This window comes from Pithys albifrons, chromosome 25 (genome assembly GCF_047495875.1).
Source record: "Pithys albifrons albifrons isolate INPA30051 chromosome 25, PitAlb_v1, whole genome shotgun sequence".
NCBI classification, from domain to species: Eukaryota; Metazoa; Chordata; class Aves; order Passeriformes; family Thamnophilidae; genus Pithys; species Pithys albifrons.
In genome coordinates this window covers 5727979-5747584 of record NC_092482.1, presented here as the reverse complement: position 1 = coordinate 5747584, position 19606 = coordinate 5727979, and the positions used below count along the sequence as shown (strand labels likewise).

The following is a 19606-nucleotide window of genomic DNA, read 5'->3' as shown; positions in this document are numbered from 1 at the left end:
GAAGTGCAGTCCGGGCCCCGGCGCGGCGCGGGCCCCGCAGACTACCGCTCCCGGCATGCCCCGCGGCGCGGCGCCCAATCGCGGCGCGCCTTGTTGCGGGGGCGCGGCCGGCGCCCCGGCCCCGTTTCAAGATGGCGGACGACAGTGAGACAGCAGTGAGGCGGCCGCCGGCCAGGCCCCCGCGGCCGGCGGCGGAGGAGAACGACCACGAGCACTGCAGCGACTGCGAGAACGAGGCGGAGCACGGCTCCAACCGCGGGTGAGCGCCGGGCGGGGCCCGCGCGGCGCCGGCCGGGCCCATTGAGGCAGGGCAGCGGCCGGGAAGTGCGCGGCGCCCCGCCCCCCGCGCGCGCTGATTGGCCGGCGGGCAGCGTCCCGCGCTGTGATTGGTCGAGCCGCCCGTCAGTCAGGCGCGGGGGCGGAGCGTATCGGCGCCCATTGACGGGCGCTGCGGGCGCGTGTTCGAAGCTCGGCAGGGCCGGGCGCGGCGGGGTGACCATTGGGTGACCATTGGGTGACCCTTGGCCGCGGCTGGGTGACCAGTGGGTGACCATTGGGTGACCCTTGGCCGCGGCTGGGTGACCAGTGGGTGACCATTGGGTGACCATTGGCCGCGGCTTGGTGACCAATGGGTGACCCTTGGCCGCGGCTGGGTGACCAATGGGTGACCCTTGGCCGCGGCTGGGTGACCAATGGGTGACCCTTGGCCGCGGCTGGGTGACCAATGGGTGACCCTTGGCCGCGGCTGGGTGACCAGTGGGTGACCCTTGGCCGCGGCTGGGTGACCAGTGGGTGACCAGTGGGTGACCATTGGCCACGGCTGGGTGACCAGTGGGTGACCCTTGGCCGCGGCTGGGTGACCAGTGGGTGACCAGTGGGTGACCATTGGCCACGGCTGGGTGACCAGTGGGTGACCATTGGCCGCGACTGGGTGACCATTGGGTGACCATTGGGTGACCATTGGCCGCGGCGGGGTGACCAGTGGGTGACCCTTGGCTGCGGCTGGGTGACCAGTGGGTGACCATTGGGTGACCAGTGGGTGACCCTTGGCCGCGGCTGGGTGACCAATGGGTGACCAGTGGGTGACCCTTGACCGCGGCGGGGTGACCAGTGGGTGACCCTTGGCTGCGGCGGGGTGACCAGTGTTCACAGATGGGTGACCAGTGGCCGCGGGAGCCTTTTCCCGGCCCGCTGAGCAGCGCCTCTCGCCCTGCCCTTAGCGCTGCCTCCCCGCATTCCCTCTGCCCTCCAGCCCCAGCCCCTTCCCGGCATCTCCGTGCCCGCGGTGAACACCCAGGGTGGCGATCCCGCTTCCCACAGCGTGTGGCATCCCTGTGCCCCGGAGGAATCCCAGGCACCTGCACGCCCATCCCGTCGTTATCCTCCACACAGCGCAGCGTTTTGCAAGGCTGTGCCCGCGTTGTGTTGTGGTTGGAGGTGTGGAGTGGTGGAATAGCAGCGGGGAGGATGGGAGTGAGCACAGGCAGCCCTATTTCGGCAGGGGAGAGCTGGAATGCCGGGCATGGCACCCTCGTTACTCACTGCCTTAATTAACAAAGCAGAGCTCGCTGTGCCTGGGGTTTGCAGGACAGGCTTCGTCCTCATTCCAGCTGGGAATGGGCACGTCAAGGGGTGGCTTTCCAGAGGTTTCCAGCGGTTCTGCACCTTGTGCTTCCCTCCCCTGAGGCTCCCCCGGAGCCCCAACAGGTGTGCAGAGCATCGGCCTGAGCAGCCCAGCCCCTCTTTGCCCACCCAGCGAGGGGAGAGAGGGAAAGGTCACACAAGAAATACCACAGAGCTTTCTTTTCCCTGCCAGCACAGCTGCCCGTGTGGGTTTCATTTGCCTGGGGGGGTGGCACCGTGTCTCGCTTTAATCGGTTTAGCCACGCTCAGGGAGGTTTTTATTTTCTTTCCCTCTGACATGATTGGGTTTGTGGGAGCCAGAGCCGAGCAGAGCACAGACATGGTGCTTAATCACAGCCCTGTGTGCCAGGAGAAGGTGTGTTCTGGAGCCCTCCTCAGGGCCTGGGCTGGCATCGCTCCTGCCACCCCGAGCAGCTGCACTGCTGGTACCTGCAGGTGCCACGGGCTGGCTGGGGAATGGGCAGTAGGAAATAGCTTGGATTGCCTGGGAAGTCACACTAAAAGCATGGCTGGTGGGCACAGCCATGGGAAGCACAGGGCAGGGGGGCTTTGGAGCTCTCTGGCAAATCTCCTGCTGCCCCAAACTCCCATGGGGCCCCACCCGGGAGGGACCAGGCAGTGGGAAAGGTTTTCTCTCTGGATACATGTTGGTTGTGTTGATTCCATACCAACACACCCCAGTGGGGTGTGGGAGTGTTTCGGGTCTCCCCAGTGCCACTGTCCCCAAAAACAGGGCAGGGGAAGAGCCTGGAGCTGCCAGAGCCACACTGGGAGTCCTGTCACTACCAGTCTGTGCTGGGAGTCCTTGGATCTTGGCCCTGAGGTTTCAAACATGAAAGTATTCCTTAGTGAAAGCAGAACTTCCTTTCCTTTTAAGGACAGGAAAGAGGAATTGAGTTTCCTCAGCCTCATTCCCCTGTCAGCACTGGGAAGTGGCTGCTCTGCTCTCTGCTGTGGCCATCCAAGTTGGTTTTCCAATGAAAATACTCCCACTTTGGTGTTTATCACATGTTCCTTTGTGTGGAGAGACCTTCTGCCAAGTCCCCAGTGTTTGTGGAGGGTTTATTCCCTGGCTCTGGAAGGGCAGGGACACTGGCATGGGCTCAGCCTGGGGGGGTTGTCAGCTCACAGGCAGCAAGGGCAGTGGTGACACCAAGGATTGGAGTGTCCCAGTCCTGTGATAGGGGTCAGTTCCAGGCAGGAAGAGCTTGGAATACCCTGCAGCACAGCTGGCTTGTTGCTGGATGGGGTGTGAGGAGAAAAGGGGCCACAGGAAGATGTTTCCTGAGACAACACATGTGGAATTTCGTTGTAGGTGTTGTGTGGAGCACCCTGACTGTTCTGCCATCTGGAGATCCTCCCTCCCTCCCTCCCTCTCTGGCCCCTAACGAGATTACAGCCTAAGCACTGCCTCTGATTAGCCCCAGGTTTGGCACAGGATTTTCCAGCACCTAAATAGGGAGCTGGGTTCTACTCTGTCTCATCTGACACCTTCCAGCCTCCCACCAGGCTGGGGGAGCTGTGGGGAGCTGAGCTGTCCCCCCTGTGCTTCCTCCCTCATCCCAGAAAACCAAACCCCTCAGAACTGGGAATACAGAAGGAGCACCCACAGATCAGGTGACATGTCTGGTCTTTTCCAGCCTCCAGAGGCTGAAAACACAGTCAGTCTAAACAGGTCTCACCCTGAACAAGCCTGGCTGGTGTATTTTGGTGCTTCTGAAAATCAGTTTTCAAGATCACTCAGGTTATGGGTGTTGTTTTCTGGGCAGTGGTTTGTGCTGGTGCCTTTCCCTCCAACTCAGGGAGCTGCCTGGTAGTGGAACAGGAGGGATTGAAGTGCCAGGTAATGGCCATGATGATGGTGATGCCTTTCCCAGGAGAAGGGAAGAGTGTTTTCCTTGGCCAGAAAGGAGACCATCGTGATCCCACAGGATGTTTTGCACAGCGTAGCCAGTGTGCCCCTTTCCACCTTGTTCATCTCTTTGGAATGGAAAGGGGGTGTGGGAGGTAAAAAGGGAGGAAAAGAGCCCTCAGTGCAGCTGGGCAGGCTGTTGGATGGGAGCTGGGCTGGCAGCTCCCCCTTGCTGGGGGTGAAACTGCTTCGGCCCTCTCGCCTTCCCAGCCGGGTCAGCCGGGATTTTGGATGGAGGTGGCTTGTCCCAGGACACTGGTGGGACATTGTCATTAATTTGGGGAGTGTCTGAGGGGCTGCAGCTGCCTTGGATAAAGAAATTTAGTTTCCTAACTAGATTTAAAGCACCTATAATTGCTGCTCTTCTGGGTGTAGAGTGAGTTGGTCCTTTGGGTTTTCCAGTGTTTTCCTACGTGTTAGTGGCTCCTCTGCTGGGTTGTTTTTCATCTCCTTGATGGAGCAGAGCCCTTCCCCAGGCCACAGCACCTGGGAATGCAAACCCTTATCCTTCTGCCTCCCTGATTTCGTGCAGGTCACGCCAGCTCTGCCCATAAATCAGGGGGTTTTCTCAGCCTCCACCTGCGTGCCCGGCGCGGCAGGGCCGAGCTCGTTAGCGCCAAGCTGGGAGTTGGCAGCTCTGATTTATGGAGCAAAGCGACGCCCACGGAATACGAGGGGAGCGTTTTGTTTGCTGCATCCGACACCTGCAGCATCCCAGCGGGGGGCTGAGCCGGGAAAACGTGTCCGTGTCCTTTGGGGGGGCGGCTCCCAGCGCCGGATGTGCCCGAGAATTCTCCTCGAGAATTCCCCTCGTGCTGTTATTGACGTTGGTAGGGAATGGTTTGGCTCAGCCCCGGAGCTCGGTGTGGCCGGGATGTGCCCGGTCCCGCCCCTGCTCCTCCCTGAGGAGTCAGGAAAGCTGTCACACATTTGTCACCGGGATCAGCAGCGGTGGCAGTCCCGCCGTGCTGGGATTAGCGCTCCTGTCATGTCCGAGCCGCAGCTCCCGGGTGGAGGCACAGCCCTTTGCTGGCAGCGGGAGAGAAGGTGAGAGTCCCCCCAGGGCTGGCTCAGCAGCGCCACGGGATGCTGCTCCTGAGAGCTGCTGCTCCTGAGACCTGCTGCTCCTCTCTCTGCTCTGCTGCAAGTGCTCCATGTGCTTCTGGAAAAGAGGGGGAGCTTCTCCTCACCCCCTTTTGTGGAGCAGCTCACCCTGAACCACTGTTTGTTCCCTGTGCCAGTAATGCCTCCTGTCTCCCAGTGTTTCACATGGGTCTCTGCTGGTAGATTTTCTGATTCTTTTCCTTTGGTTCCTGCTGATTCCTTTTCCCCAGCACGTGCTGCTGTTCAGGTTTTATCCAGGGAAAAGCTTCCCCAGCCCAGTGGCTCCATGTCCTCTCTGCTCTGCAGGGCTGTGCCACCATGCCAGGTTTCTGTGCTACATCCACAGGCATCTCCTCCCCCAGCCCTCACAGCTTCACCCCTCAAACCCCACATTTCTCCACTCACTTTCCTCTGCTTTCATAACCCACTTGCTGCTCAGCCCAGGGATTTTACAGAATGTTTTGGTTCCAACCCCCCTGCTGTGGGCAGGGCCACCTTCCACTTGTATTTTTTTAAGCTTTCCTCCCCTCCCAGCTCCTCCTTGTTTTGGCCTTGCTGAAATAAATAGTTGGATGCTGCTCCAACATATTTTCCAGCATGTTTCTTCTTTCTTTTTCCTGCTCCACCCTCTTCACCACTGTCCTGTGTTTGGTAAAGACGTGGAGCTGCTCCAGGAGTGTGTGGTTCTTGGGGGGGTTCCAGGCTGGTTGCTGGGCAGTCAGAGCAGGTTGTCCCTGCTTGTGAAAGCAGCACCTCTGTTGTAGAGTAACAGTGCACTGATTGGGATCCTGAGCTGAGATTTGGGAAAGAAGAGGTCGAGGGCTGTGGGCACAGGAGGGCAGGGGCACATCCCACAGCTGGTGGGCTGGGGGGTCTCTGGAGCAGGAGGGACAGACCCAGTGCCTCAAAGGTCATCCTGTTCCCAGCCAGGGGATGGTGCCCGTCGGTGCTGGGCTTTGGGCTGTGGGTGCTGGGGGTGTTCTGCTTCATGCAAATTGCAGCTCCCACCTGGGATTTTCAGGGTTTTCCTCACTCTGCCAAACCAGACTCAGATTATCATCCTCAGTGAGCATGGAGGGGGGAAGATGCTGAGGTTTTCCTGCAGAAGCCCCTTGGCAGCAGTGGCAGGAACAGGACAGAGCTGAGCCATGTGCTGGCACAGCCCACCCCCAGCTCGCTCTGCAGAACATCCCTGGTGTGTGTTGGCAGCTGGCAGAGCACCCCTGGCCCAGTGTCCCTCCCTTCTCCCCTCTCATTCCTCTGCTCACACCCACTCCAGGGCTGAATTCCTCCCTGAACCCTGACCCTCCTGGAGGCTGTGACCTTGTTTTGGGACCATTGCCTCCTGCCAGGCTTGGGGTACCCCAGCTCTGCAGCAGGGACATCTCCTGTCCTGTGTCAGGGCAGCTCATGCAGGACCATGGGACCATCATGAGATCCAGCAGCCCATGCCATTTGTTTTGGCATCAGGATGGTGCTGGATTTGCCATCTGCAAGGCCAGGCTCAGTGTGGGGTTTCACCCCTGTGGCTCTTTTGGGGTGATCATCATCAGGATGTCCAGGGCTGTCCTGCATCTCTGGAAGGAGAAGCAATGCCCTGCTGCACTTCCCACCCTGCATTCCCAGGGCTTTGCTACTCAGTCTCGATTGTCCAGCTCCAACATAACACTATAAACATTTTCCAGTAAACTGTCCCTCTCTCCCTGGAGCATCACCTCTGCAGGGGAGGTGACAGCACAGTGTCCTTGGCCACTGGCCCTTCCGTGGAGCCTGAACCTGCTGCAGGGCCTTGTCCCCAGGACTGGATCAGAATTTGCTGCTCCCACATCCATCCTGTGGCTCAGAGAGGAGGAAAAAGCCAAAGCTGGGCATCCCACCACTCCACAGGCTGGATTTGGGCACATGTGGCCAAGCAGGGTTATGTGACAGCAGGGCACAGTTCCCACACCAGGCAGACCTGCAGGGTGGGGGATTTTGATGCTGATCCCTTTTTGGAAGCTCACAGGGAGTTCTCTGCTGCGATGTGGGCGCTTGGCAGCACCCTCTGTGCAGAGACTATTCCCCTTCCTGGAGACTTGTACTCAGCAGGGAGCCTGAATTTTCTTTAGAGAGCTTCAGAAGCCCAGTAAATGTCCTCCCAAAAGAAAACCCCAAGGCTCCAATGATGTTTCTTTTGTTCCTCAGGGGCCTGAGTCCAGCAAATGACAGCGGAGCCAAAAAGAAGAAAAAGAAACCCAAACGGAAGAAAGAGAAAGGAGGAGGAGACCAGCCCGACCAGGCTCAGGACCAGCCAGTGAAGGTGCCTACCCCCTCCTGGAATCACAGCCCCACACACCAGCCAGCCCCATCCTGAACCTCTCCAGTGCAGCTCAGGGCAAGGGAGGAGTTCTCAGTCCTGGTTTTGGGCACTTGGCTGCTCAGTAACCTTCAGCTGTAGAGTGATTTCCCAGCCTGGCTGTGTGTGTGGGAACTCCTGTTGCTGCAGAAGGTGTTTGCAGAGCACTCTGGGGACAATGCAGTCCTTGGCTGCACATCCCAGCCACTTCCAGGGTCATGCTGGCGCCTCCAAGTTGCTCTTCCCAGACACCATCTGCCTGTCACAGGCAGGAACTGCCACCTGCCAGCTGCCTGTCCTGCCTGCAGCAGCACAGGGGTGACATCTCGTGGTGTGGATTTTTGGCTTGATTGTCACAAGAACAGCAGCCAGTGAGAGCAGGGGCTGTGTTATCCCTCTGGGCTTTGCCTGATCCTCTCCAGCAGCCGGTGATTTGGGAAGGAGTGTGGGACACTCAGGGTTTGTCCCTGCCAGGGTGGCACCCTCCCGTCCCCTCTGCTCCTGTGGCAGGGGACAGACACACCAACAGAGGCTGTTTCCTGTCTGATGCCCAGTTCCCATCCAAATATTTTGAATGTTTTGTCCATCTGACTGTACAGAGCTTTAAACTGGGGCTTTGCACTTTTCAAACTAAATTCCTCAGAGATCAGGGAGGAACTGGGCTTGGGAATTCAGTGCAGAGCCACTCACCCTGAGGAAGAGGAGGAGGGAAGTGTCTTTCATGTTGACTGAACCTCTCTGCCTTGTCCCAGTCTGCAGTGCCCAGTGACTCCTGGAGGCTGCAGTTTGTGGATACAGATCCAGAGGAGGCAGTTCATCCATCCTCTTTGTCCCAGCAGTGCCTAAAAACAGGTCTAGGTGTGTGGCAGGTGGCTGGTGGGAGGGTTAATCCCTCCTGTAGGAGGACTGAGGCTGGGAAGGAGGTCTCCTGCCTTCTCTCCCCTTTCTGCCAGTGCCCCAAGGCAGGCTCAGCTCCAGGATCCCCTCAAGAGCAGCTGAAATACACACCTGGTGGCTCAGCTTACTCATTTTGCCTTTCCACTCTCCTTTTCTGCCCTCAGGTGAACTCTTTACCTGCTGAGAGGATCCAGGAGATTCAAAAAGCCATCGAGCTCTTCTCTGTAGGTCAGGGCCCTGCCAAAACTATGGAGGAGGCCAGCAAGAGGAGCTACCAGTTCTGGGACACACAGCCAGTGCCCAAGCTTGGTAAGTGCAGCCCCCTCAGTGCTCTGTGGGCCCTGGGGGAAGCCCTGTGGTCCCCAGGCTGCTCCAGGAAGCCCTCAGAGAAGCCTGGAACAGCTGGTGTGGCCACCAAGTGAGCCCTTGGCTGGCCTGGGCTTTGAGGGCATCAAACCCCCTTCTCCACCATTCAGCACAGAGGGATGAGAACCACTTCAGACATCTGATTTGATGCCTCCTGCATTTGGGCATCCCTTAATCCTGGCCTTTAGTCCTTGAGTTGAGTCCCCAACCCTCTGTGCCCAAGTTTCATGCAGTGTTCCCACATCCTGTGGACTTGGAGCTATCCAGCTCTCCCTCTTCTGAGGGTTGAAACTTCCCATCCAGGCTTTCAGCTCGGGGTGAGTAGGGGCTGGATGGTTGCAGAAGCTGCTCTGGGAAGCAGATCCATGTGCTGAGCTGCCACATCCTTGGTTTGCTGGGCTCAAATCCTCCTCTGGCATGGGCAGACACTGGGGCTGAGCCGGGAGAGGGGAGGCACAAACCTTGAAGCACTGCACCCCAAGCTGCCACTCTCTCTTCATCCCGTCCTCCTGTGGACATCCCAGCTGTGCTTCCCAGCTTCAGTCCTCGCTCCAGCCCTTTCCCTGCTCCTGCCAGCCTGTGGCAGAGGGATTGCTGCCACTCCCATGGCAGGAGCCCTGGGCAGCAGAGCAGATCTGGCAGGAGGAGGGACATGCAGACAGAGCTGCCTGGCTGGAAGGCCCTCCTTCCCAGGCTGATTGGAGCAAACCTGCCGTGCTCCCAGGATACCTGGGGTTGCTCTACTTCATCTCTCCTTGTCTGCATCCCCCAGGGACCAGGAGAACTGGAGAATGAGCCCAAGCCCATAGTTTCTGGATTTACCCTAAGGTTGATGTGGCTTTAACTTGGCTGCTCCTCAGTAATTCCCTTCATGGGATTGTGTCCAACCCCTCTTGCTGCAAATGCCATATTTGATTCCCTTTCCAAGAGAATTCCCTTTCCACATTGTCAGCACCACTGTGAGGCTTCTTTTGGGTCTCAGAACCTGCTTGCTGGGAGTGATGCTCCCAGCTTTCTGCTGGGAAAATCACAGTGAGATGGCACGGCCTCATGTGAGGCAGCAAAGCCTGGTCTTGTGTTTTCCCTTTTTCCCAAGGATCTTGGACTTGGCAAACATCATTTGTGCTTGGAAAAAGCCTGGAGGAAAAGTGGAAAGTGTCTTTTGGGGAGGGAAAGGCACAAAGCAACCCATCCCTCCTAATGTTTGTGGCTGTGCCCTGGCTGGCTGTCACTCACTGTGTCCCAGCATTCCTTGTGGTCCTTGGGATCACACTCTGGCACACAAGGCTGGTTAGGGCTGGATAACAGAAGGGCTGTGGGATCTTTAGGATTTCAGAGCAGTTCTGCACCTGCTCCAAACAGAGAGGGCAGCCAGGGGTGAGCCTTTCTGGAAGCTGCCTGGGCTGGGTGTGATGGGGGAAGTCCTTCCTCTGGGCTTTCATCACCTCCCCATTGCCTGCAAACCTTTTCAATGACTTTTTAAGGGAATTCCTAATTGGCACAACTTGCTCCTCCTGGCAGCTCTGAGGTGACGCTGCTGTGCCGATGTCCCCAAGAAAGCCGGAGCCAGAGCTGACATCTCCTGGCTGAGTCAGGGCTTTAGGAGTCAGTGGTTTCACAACAAAAGTTGTGCTGTTCACTGCAGCTCTTCCTTGGGCACAGTGGGCAGGAAACCTGGACACTTGCCAAGTGGCAGAGCCCAGAGCTGGCTGGAGAATCACCATCCCAGGCAGTCAGCAATAGGACAAGGGGGCACGATGGGCTCAAGCTCTGCCAGGGGAAATTGAAGTTGTAGATCAGAAAAAAATTCTTTGCAGAGAGAGTGCTCAGGCATTGGAATGGGCTGCCCAGAGAGGGGGTGGATTCCCCATCCCTGGAGGTTTTTCAGCTGAGCTTGGCCGTGGCACTGAGTGCCATGATCTGGTAAAGGGACTGGAGCTGGACCAAGGGTTGGACTTGATGATCTCGGAGGTCTTTTCCAACCCAATCCATTCTATGATTCTGTGATCCCATGAAGTGGCTCACGAGAAAGTGCTGGACAAGGCTGGGATTGTGGGGATGGGAAAGGATAAGGCATCACATGTGGACTTGGAGGGTGTAGCTGTGACTGTGTTTAGTCACCTGATCAGCTCCACTGTTGCCCTGGAAGGAGTTTTGATTCCCTGCCCTGTGCTGTCCCAGACTGAGAGGGTGAAGTGACAGTCCCTGTCTGCCTGTGCTGGGGACCTGGGGTGGGACACATGAGGCACGTTGGGTCACCAGGCTGAGGTGTTGTGGGGGCTTGGCCTCACACAGTGCAGAATTCCATGGCTCCCTGCTCTCTGTTCAGGAGAGGTGGTGAACACCCACGGTCCGGTGGAGCCGGACAAGGACAATATCCGTCAGGAGCCATACACCCTGCCCCAGGGCTTCACCTGGGACGCCCTGGACCTCGGGGACAGAGGCGTGGTGAGTACAGGCATGCCGGTGTTGGGAGGGCATCTCGGTTGGCAGTGCCATGCTTGGACTGTTGGAGATGGTTTTAGGGACAGAAACATGTCCTTCCCCACCCCTGGAAACTCTCCTTGGGGTTGGATGGGCGTGACTTCCCCCACTGCAGTTCCTTCTCACCCATCCCATGCTGGCCAACTTGGCCTGGCTTCTCCACAGGGACAATAAGGATGCACAAAGCTGGGAGTTTTCCCTTAAGAAGACCTCTTAGACTATGACCCACCTCCCTGGGAGGGTGCTCACCTGCTGCTCACCCTGCTCTGCCCCAGCACCAGTCCAGGAGCCCAGAGCAGGGGGTTGCACACACAGAATGTTCAGGGTTGCTTCTCGGGACAGCTGGGGCAGGTGATGGCTGAGTCACCTCCCTAACCTGTGTGGTCTGTGCTGCTGTAGCTGAAGGAGCTCTACACGCTGCTCAACGAGAACTACGTGGAGGACGACGACAACATGTTCCGGTTCGATTACTCTCCTGAGTTCCTGCTGTGGTGAGTGGCACCAGGAGTGCAGAGCAGAGGGTGTTGGATGCTGACAAGCCTTGTCACAGTGACAGCACTGCAGCTGCCTTTGCTCATCCCATCTCACTTCCTCCTGAAATGTCCCTTCCCCATCTGTCACCATGCATGGTGTCCCAGGGACACTGCCAGGGGGTTGTCACCCAGCCCTGCCTGCCTCTGGTTTCTTTAAGGCATGGGAGCCTAAAAGTGGACCTTTTTCCTCTTTGGTTTGATCCCTCAAGTGTGGTGTGAAATCCCAGCAGCTGAGGAGCTCCTCGGTGCCCTGGGGCTGTGGGATGAAGGTGGCTGCCCAGTGATGCTGCCAGCAATTGCCCTTAGAGTCCTGTTGCAGCAGAGCTGTTTGCTCAGGGTGCTCCTGAATTGAGGAACATGGATTTCCTCCTGTGTCACTAGCGAGGTCTGGCCTTGGCCATGGAGTGCAGGAATTGCCCTGGGTCCCAGCTGTCCTTGTCACACACACTGTCAGCCTCTTGTCCCCGTGCCTGTGAGCAGGACACAGGGTGTCCCAGGGCAGAGTGGGGGCAGGAGCAGGCACACTGGGGACATGGGAGGGGACTGTTGAGGTGTGTCTCTCCCCAGGGCGCTGCGTCCTCCGGGCTGGCTGCCCCAGTGGCACTGTGGGGTCCGAGTTGTCTCCAGCAAGAAGCTGGTTGGATTTATCAGCGCCATTCCAGCCACTATCCACATCTATGACACGTGAGTGCTGCTCTGCTGCATCTCATCCTGCCTCTTACTGGCGTGAGGGGCTTCCTGGTAGCACCAAGGGGGTCTGGCTACGTTGTCCTCCCCAGCCCACAGCCAGACCTGCACCCTTCAACCTTGGAGGAGAAGAGGGGAGATAGTTAAGCAGGGCAGGGAAGCTCTGCACAAGGACGTCTTGTAGTTAACAGCCATGAAGGCTCTTCCTCAACCACTGAGGTCAGCTTAGAGCTCTGGCTTACAGAATTCAGACAGGGCTGGATGGAGACATAAAATATCCTGATCTAGAAGGGACATCCAAGGATCATCCAGTCCAACATCATGCACAGACACCCCAACAATCCCGCCCTGTCAGAGTGTTGTCCAAACACTCCTGGAGCTCTGGCAGCCTTGGGGCTCTGCCCGCTGCCCTGGCGAGCCTGTTCGGTGTCCACCACCCTCTGGGGGAAGAACCTTTTCCTAATATTCAACATAAAACTCCCCTGACACAAAATCAGGCCATTTTTCCTGGGAAAATCTTGGGTAACAGCTTAAGAGAGAGTTCTCCAAACCCAGCCCTTGCCCCATGGCCTTCCCCAAGGAGTTGGCTTCTCACTCCCTTGAAGGGGCTGGAGGTAAATCACCCAGGGCGTTGGTCTGATCCTCCCAGGTCAGGGCAGTCAGGTCTCATGCTCTGCATTGTTTCTTCCCCAAGAGAGAAAAAGATGGTGGAGATAAACTTCCTGTGTGTGCACAAAAAGCTGCGCTCCAAACGGGTGGCTCCGGTTCTGATCCGTGAGATCACGCGGCGGGTGCATCTGGAGGGGATCTTCCAGGCTGTTTACACTGCAGGAGTGGTGCTGCCAAAGCCTGTGGGGACGTGCAGGTGAGTGCCTGTGGCTCTCCAAAGATTCCAGTCTGCAGATCTCCCCTCCCCAAGATCCCCTCTGTGGCCAGTAGTGTGTGGGATTCCCGGGACAGCAGGGAGTGATCCCAGCCCAGATTTACCCTCCCCACACTGTCCTTCCAGGATTAAGTGCAGTGGCTTTGCTAAAGCTGCTCATGTAACACAGGAGAGGAGACTTTTGAAGCACAGATGGTTCAGGTCTGTGTTTGTCTGTGGGAGCTGCTGGCCTGATGTTCTCACTTGCCCTCACAGCCCTGTGAGACCCTCGTGCCCCAGAGTGACCTCCCACCGCCCGTGTGTCTCTGCAGGTACTGGCACCGGTCCCTGAATCCTCGGAAACTCATCGAGGTCAAATTTTCCCACCTGAGCAGGAACATGACTATGCAACGTACCACGAAGCTTTACCGGCTGCCCGAGGTGGGTTCTAGCCAGGAGCAGAGCTCAGGAACTGCCCCTGGCTGGGCCAGGCTGGGAGCTGGAAGCACAAACATCCCAGCCAAGGCCTCTGCCTGGAGACCCGGGGTTTGCTCTGTGTGGTAAATGACTCTGTCAAGCAATTGTGCTTTATTTAATCTTCATGTATTTCTGCCTGGGTACCTGCACTTTAAGGGCAAATTGTTGCAGTTAAAGGACCCTGTGAGGTTTTGTTTGATGGTGAGTCACAGCCTGTCCTCCTGGTAAAACGAGCAGGCAGATCTGACAGCCTTCATCTGTCCAAACACAGCCTTAGCATGACCTTGGAGTGGGTTAGTCCCTCATTCTTCAGTCACACTGATCAGAACTGGCACTGCAGTTGTCCTGCTGCGGAGGTTCCCCAGCTGGATATGAGAGAAAAAACCAAAGCATTAAAATTGCCACCACCTTCCCTGACCTTGCTGGCTCCTTCCTGTCGGCCTGAGCTGCCTGTTGGGGTTGCAGAGTGCTGTTTTGGTGTGGGGCAGCACAAGGCTCCTGGCTCCTGGCTCCTGCCTCCTGCCACCACACAGGCACCAGCTGCTGGGGTGGAGCTGCTGGTTTTTCGCACAGAAATTCAGCCCCAGAGCAGATCTGGGCTTGCTGAGCCATCCCAACCCGAGATTAGTAATTGAGGCCAACTGGGAATAACATCAGGCAGTTCCGTGCGGAGCAAGGACACATCTCCCAGCCTGTCCCCAATGCAAGGGGCAGCAGAGACCTGGAGGGAAGCAGAGAGATCTGGTGGTGTTATGGGCAGGAGGCCACTCCCAGTGGGACCTGACCTGGCATTTGGGGCTCTGGGATGTGCTGTGCTCCCTGTGATCTTTGCCATCAGTGTCACAGCTAATCACAATCACATCCATCCCTCCCTGGGCACACACGGCTGGGCTGGGGGGCTGAAAATGGGCTGATCTAAGCAGAGAACATCTCCATGCTGCTTGTTGGAGAGCCCTTGGGTGATGAAAACCACTGTGCAAGCAACAAAATGATTTGTCCCACTTTCTGTAGACTCCCAAGACTCCCGGCCTGCGGCCCATGGAGCACAGGGATATCTCTGCTGTGCACAAGCTCTTGACTGAGTACCTGAAGCAGTTCCACCTGACGCCTGTGATGAGTCGAGAGGAGGTGGAGCACTGGTTCTTACCTCAGGAGAACATCATTGACACCTTTGTGGTAGAGGTGAGGGGCAGGATTGGGATGGGAGATGTTTTCCTGGGTTTTGCCCCTGCTGGAGCTGTGGGAATGATCGGGAATCTTGCACTGAGATGCCCTTCCGAAGTGGGAGTTTGCTGGAGGGTGGTGCCTCCATCCTGGCACACCCAGAGTCTCCTCCCACCCATCACTCCAACTGGAAAAGCCCCCTAAGGCTCCACCTGGGCTTTATCCCAGCTCTGACATGTCATGGTGTCTCTTCTGCCTTTCAGAGCGCCCCGGGGGAGGTGACAGACTTCCTGAGCTTCTACACCCTGCCCTCCACCATCATGAACCACCCAACTCACAAGAGCCTGAAAGCTGCTTATTCCTTCTACAACGTTCACACCAAGACACCTCTCATCGACCTCATGAGTGACGCGCTCATCCTCGCCAAGTCGGTGAGGGACGGCGGGGCCAGGGTGGCACTGCGGGGCCCCCAAACCTCCCTGGGCAACAGGAGCTCACCAGGAAGCTCACTGGGCTTCAAGAAGCTCACTGGGTACCAGGAGCTCACCAGGAAGCTCACTGGGCTCCAGGAAGTTCACCAGACACTGGTAGCTCACATTGAAGATCATGGCAGGCTGACCACCCTTGGTTTTGTGGAAAATGCCAGCCACAAGACAGAGCCCATTCCCAAAATCCTAAAGGATCTGCCACCCAGAAGAGGGATGCAGGGCTACCCTGACCCTTCTAGCTCTGGTGTGCTGAGCTCAGGGTGTCTACTCATGTCCTGCAGCAAACAGTCCTCTGTGTGTCCAGAGCACTTGCACTGAGGGTGGGCACACCAAGGCTGAGCTCTTTCCTGGTTGCCTCAGGTCCTTTTTCTGGGATGCAAAACTGGGCAGGAGAGGGACACAGGCAGCTCACAGATGGGAAGAACTCCCCAGCACTAAAGCTGGAGCTGATGGCTTGTGTCTTCCCTGGGCAGAAAGGATTCGACGTCTTCAATGCACTGGATCTCATGGAAAACAAAACCTTCCTGGAGAAGCTGAAGTTTGGGATCGGGGACGGGAACCTGCAGTATTACCTGTACAATTGGAAGTGTCCCAGCATGGCCCCAGAGAAGGTCAGTGCAGAGGGGTGGGAGGGAAGGGGAGGTGAGTTTGGTATCACACACTCCTCGGTGTTCCCAGACTGGCCAGGGTCTGTCACGTGCGGTGACAGGAGAATCCAGTGTCAGCTGTGCTGTCCTTGCTGTGCTGCACAGAGTGTGTCCCTGGGGAAAATCCCTTGGCACTCATCTCTCCAGGCTCATTTTGTTCTTTGACTGTTGCAGGCTCAGTCCCTCACCCCATGCACACCTGCACAGACAGCCCCTTCCCCTCTGTGGAAGGAGGGCAGGCATGGAGGAGACAGGCAGAGGGCTGCAGGGTGACAGGTGTGACACTGGCGGTTGTGACAGACACCTGGGAAGCAGTTCCTGTGCCCTGAGAGCCCTCACAGGACCCAGGTGTCACCACACAGCTCTGGGTGTCACTGTACAAGTGGGGTGGAACAGCCACCCCTCTGGAGAGAACAGGAGGACTTGGCAGATGTTGGGTTGTTGTGAGCAGGATCCCATGAGGTTGGGCTGTGCCACCATGAGCCATGGAATCACAGGATGTCACCTTGACCCCAGGGCCAGCAGCCACTCCCCACCCATCTGCTCCCACTGCTGGGCTGTGGACACCCTGTCTGCCTGCCCTGGGCTCTGTTTGGGTTAGCACCTGGTTGCCACTGTCCCTCCACCCTGAAGATGTTCAGCATCTATCCAGTCCACAGCCCCCCTGGAGAGGATGGTGCTTGAGAACCAGAATCTGCACAGCTACATCACAGCTAATTAATGCTTTAACAGCTAATTAATGCTTTGATGGCAGTCATGGGGCTTTGCTTCCATGGTGTGAAGATGGGTCTGTCTCTGGGCACAAAATATACCACCCTAAAACACGCCCTAAACCAGCCTCACCTGGCCCCTGAGCCTTCCAGGAAACCTTAGGAGGTTCCCAGGAAGTGTCAGGAATCCCTTCTCTCATGGGCAGAGCTGGTGGATTGGACAGCCTGGTGCTGGGAATGTTTCCTGGATGTACCCTGTGGTGGGACTGCCTGTGCGTCCAGTGGGTTGGAGACCAGGACCAGCCACCAGCATGTCCTGGAGGGTCCCCAGCAGTGGGAACTGTCCTGGGACTGGGCTCTGGGAAGCAGCTTTTCCCAAATCATAGAATCCTGGAATGGTTTGGGTTGGAAGGGATCTTAAAGCCCACCCAGTGCCACCCCTGCCATGGGCAGGGACACCTCCCACCAGCCCAGGGTGCTTCAAGCCCGGTCCAGCCTGGCCTGGGACACTCCCAGGGCTGGGGCAGCCACAGCTTCTCTGGGCACCTGTGCCAGGGCCTGCCCACCCTCACAGGGAAGAGTCTCTTCCCAATATCCCATCCAACTCTGCCCTCTGGCAGTGGGAAGCCATTCCCCTTGTTCCGTCCCTCCCTGCCTTATCCCAAGTGCCTTTCCAGCTCTCCTGGAGCCCCTTTAGGCACTGGCAAGGGCTCTGAGGTTTCCCTGGATTCTTCTCTTCTCCAACCTGAACACTCCCAGCTCTCAGCCAGTCTCCATGGCCAAGGTGTTCCCTCCCTCCAATTATGATGAGCTCAGAAAACATCCTTGGCTCATGATTCAAGTCTGTCTCACAGACTGGAGGGGTTTGTGGTTTGTCACACCCCAAACATTGGTCACCTCCCCATAACAGAGCTGGGCAGGGCCCGTGTGCCCATTCAGCCACAAGCCCAGGGCTTTGCTGCTCTCAGATATCCCAGAAGTGATGAGGAAACCCACACTGACAGCACCAAGCCCTCCCAGCTGGCACAGTGGGGCTTTGTGAGCCGTGTCAGCCCCTCACCGGATCGAGCCGGCAGTGCTGGTGCTCGGGCACAGCCTGACCCCCTGTCTCCCTTGCTCCCAGGTTGGACTGGTGCTGCAGTAAGTGAGCCCTTGCCAGGAGAGCGTGGAGGAGCCGGGCCTGGCCGAGGTGCTGCCCCTCATCCTTTCTGCCAAAGCTGGAGCCACACCGGGACAAGGGAAGCGGAGCAGCCGTGCGGCTCCCGTGCCATCAGCCGGTTCATTGCATCCTCGTAAAGACATGATCAAGGGAATGTAACTGCTGAGACTAGGTCATGATTGGCATATAATGGAGTTAACGGGTGAATAATAAAAGTATATATTATATATATTTTAAATCTTTCCTGTTCCCAACTGCCATGAGTTGCATTCGGCTGCTGAAGGGCCCCTCCGGCCGCTGGACCGGGACTGTTCTCCGTGGGCACAACCGAGGTCGATGCTGTGGTGGAGCTCCGGGATGTGGTGGTCAGTGGCCGGGCCCTCCTGCCTGCCCCGAGGGTGCTTTGGGCTCTCCCCTGCTCAGCTCTTTGCCCTGAGTTTGCTCCCTCCTCTGTTAAACTGGGTCCCTCCCTGCAGGCTTGGGAGCATGTCAAGATTCCTTTCTAAGGGCTATTTGTGCAAGCGATGCCTTGTCCCATCTCCTCTCCAGCCCTCCGAGGGGCGGCAGCGCCAAAGATCCAGAGGAACTTGGCTCCTCCTCACCTCTGGAGCATGTCTGGCACACCCTGCTCTGCTCAGACTGCTGGGGCTCCTTCCCCTCAGCCTCCCCTGTAACACCGGGGCTTTGGGCACCAGGAGATGCTCCATCACCCTGCCTCAGCTGCTTTTCTCTGGAAGCATGGAAATACGGATACGCGCCGTTGGCATCACCCCGGGCCTTCAGGCTCCCCAGCCACCCTGGTGCCTCCTCCACCAGCTCCCCGCTCGTCATCTTGTGCTGTGGGATCCACTGAGATAAAGGAAATACCTTCTTTCATGGAAAACCTTCATCCCATCAGGATACTTTGGGAAAGGAGTGCCCGGACAGCCTCCTGCCAAGTCATGAACAGTGTACACCCAGAGCTCCAAGATGCTCCTGCCCTTCCAGCCAAAGGTTTCCAAAGCTGCACACCAAGGCCAAGACCCCGTCTATGCACTCCCACGCCTCCCTGTCCCCATGTGTCCCTGTCACACCCCGTGGCACCACGGACCCCACGGGTCCCTGCTCACCCCAGTCTGGACCTGTGGGGCCTCAGTGAGGACCAGGAACCCCACATGTCCCCCCTGGCAGCGCCGTCATATTCCCCGCTTGGGGTCCCGTGTCACCTATGCAAGTACCTCTGTGTCCCCTCCTGTGTCCCTGCTGTCCTGGGCGGGGGGGGCTGGGTGCAGGTGGGGGCACCCAGTGGGACCCTCCCCTTGCACCCAGGGCAGGTTTGGGGGCTGCTCCAATGGTTCCTCCCTCAGCTCCCATGGGTGCAGCACCCTTGGCAGCTCCCTGGGGCAGTGCTTGTTTGGGGGTGGGCTTGGCCCTTATCCCCCCACAACAGGCCCTGGGGGGTGACAGGGACATGGGGACAGGCTCTGTTAAAATAAAACCTTTATTCAACTGGCTTGACCCCAGGTTATAAATCTGTGACCATCGCCAGGGCTGGAGCAGGGGGTGGGAGTGTGTCCCTGGCCAGGCACGATGGGTACGTGGTGGCAGAGTCCCCTTGGGGACCTCGTGGTTATGGCACTGTCCTCCCAGCCCAAGGAGGGGCTGGGATTGAGGAAGGCCAGGGCTGGTGGTGGTTGGGGTTGCTGTGCTGGCCTTTCTATGGCCTGGTCACCCCGTCCCGGCTGTCTCAGCCTCTCTGTCCCCTCAGGGAGGGGAGGAGCGAGGCAGCAGCACAGGGGGTGGCACTGTGGGGCACGGAGAGGTCCCCCAGCCCCTTGGGTGCTGCCACCACTGCCAGCTGAGCGGTGTCCCCGGGCTGTCCCCACACAGGGAGCAGGAGGTGCCCACCCCAGGGAGAAGCACGTTGTGCCCCAAGGACACACACGGTAGGTCCTCCCACAGCAGGAGGTGCCCACACCAGGGAGGAGCACGGTGGGTCCCCCCACAGCAGGAGGTGCCCACCCCAGGGAGGAGCACGGTGGGTCCCTCCACGGGGACCTCACAAGGTCTTGCACTGGACGTGCACGAAGAGCGTGGCCGGGCACAGGGACGCGCCGTCCTTGGAGAGCAGGTGGATGTGACGGTACCCTGGGGACAC

General features: G+C 58.0%; 2 protein-coding genes across 4 annotated transcripts in view; one reads left to right on the top strand and one right to left on the bottom strand.

Moving 5' to 3' along the window:
* The first annotated feature begins 115 nt into the window (after positions 1–115).
* On the top strand, positions 116–18961 carry NMT1 (N-myristoyltransferase 1). Of its 2 annotated transcripts, none has more exons than XM_071577665.1 (12): positions 116–259; positions 6845–6959; positions 8057–8201; positions 10588–10706; positions 11142–11233; positions 11843–11959; positions 12657–12827; positions 13157–13265; positions 14313–14483; positions 14729–14896; positions 15427–15564; positions 17434–18961. In XM_071577665.1, the coding sequence occupies exons 1-12, from the start codon at positions 132–134 to the stop codon at positions 17452–17454; spliced, it is 1494 nt and encodes a 497-aa protein (XP_071433766.1). In that variant the 5' UTR covers positions 116–131; the 3' UTR covers positions 17455–18961. The 2 variants fall into 2 exon arrangements, with proteins under 2 accessions (XP_071433766.1, XP_071433765.1); XM_071577664.1 differs by lacking the exon at positions 116–259 and adding an exon at positions 4416–4603.
* The window catches only part of PLCD3 (phospholipase C delta 3), a 13563-nt gene continuing 12888 nt past the window's right edge, over positions 18932–19606 (bottom strand). For both annotated transcript variants that reach the window (XM_071577661.1, XM_071577663.1), the window contains one exon: positions 18932–19596. In XM_071577661.1, coding sequence (XP_071433762.1) covers positions 19508–19596 — 89 coding nt within the window. In that variant the 3' untranslated portion in view covers positions 18932–19507. The remainder of the gene's footprint in view (positions 19597–19606) is intronic.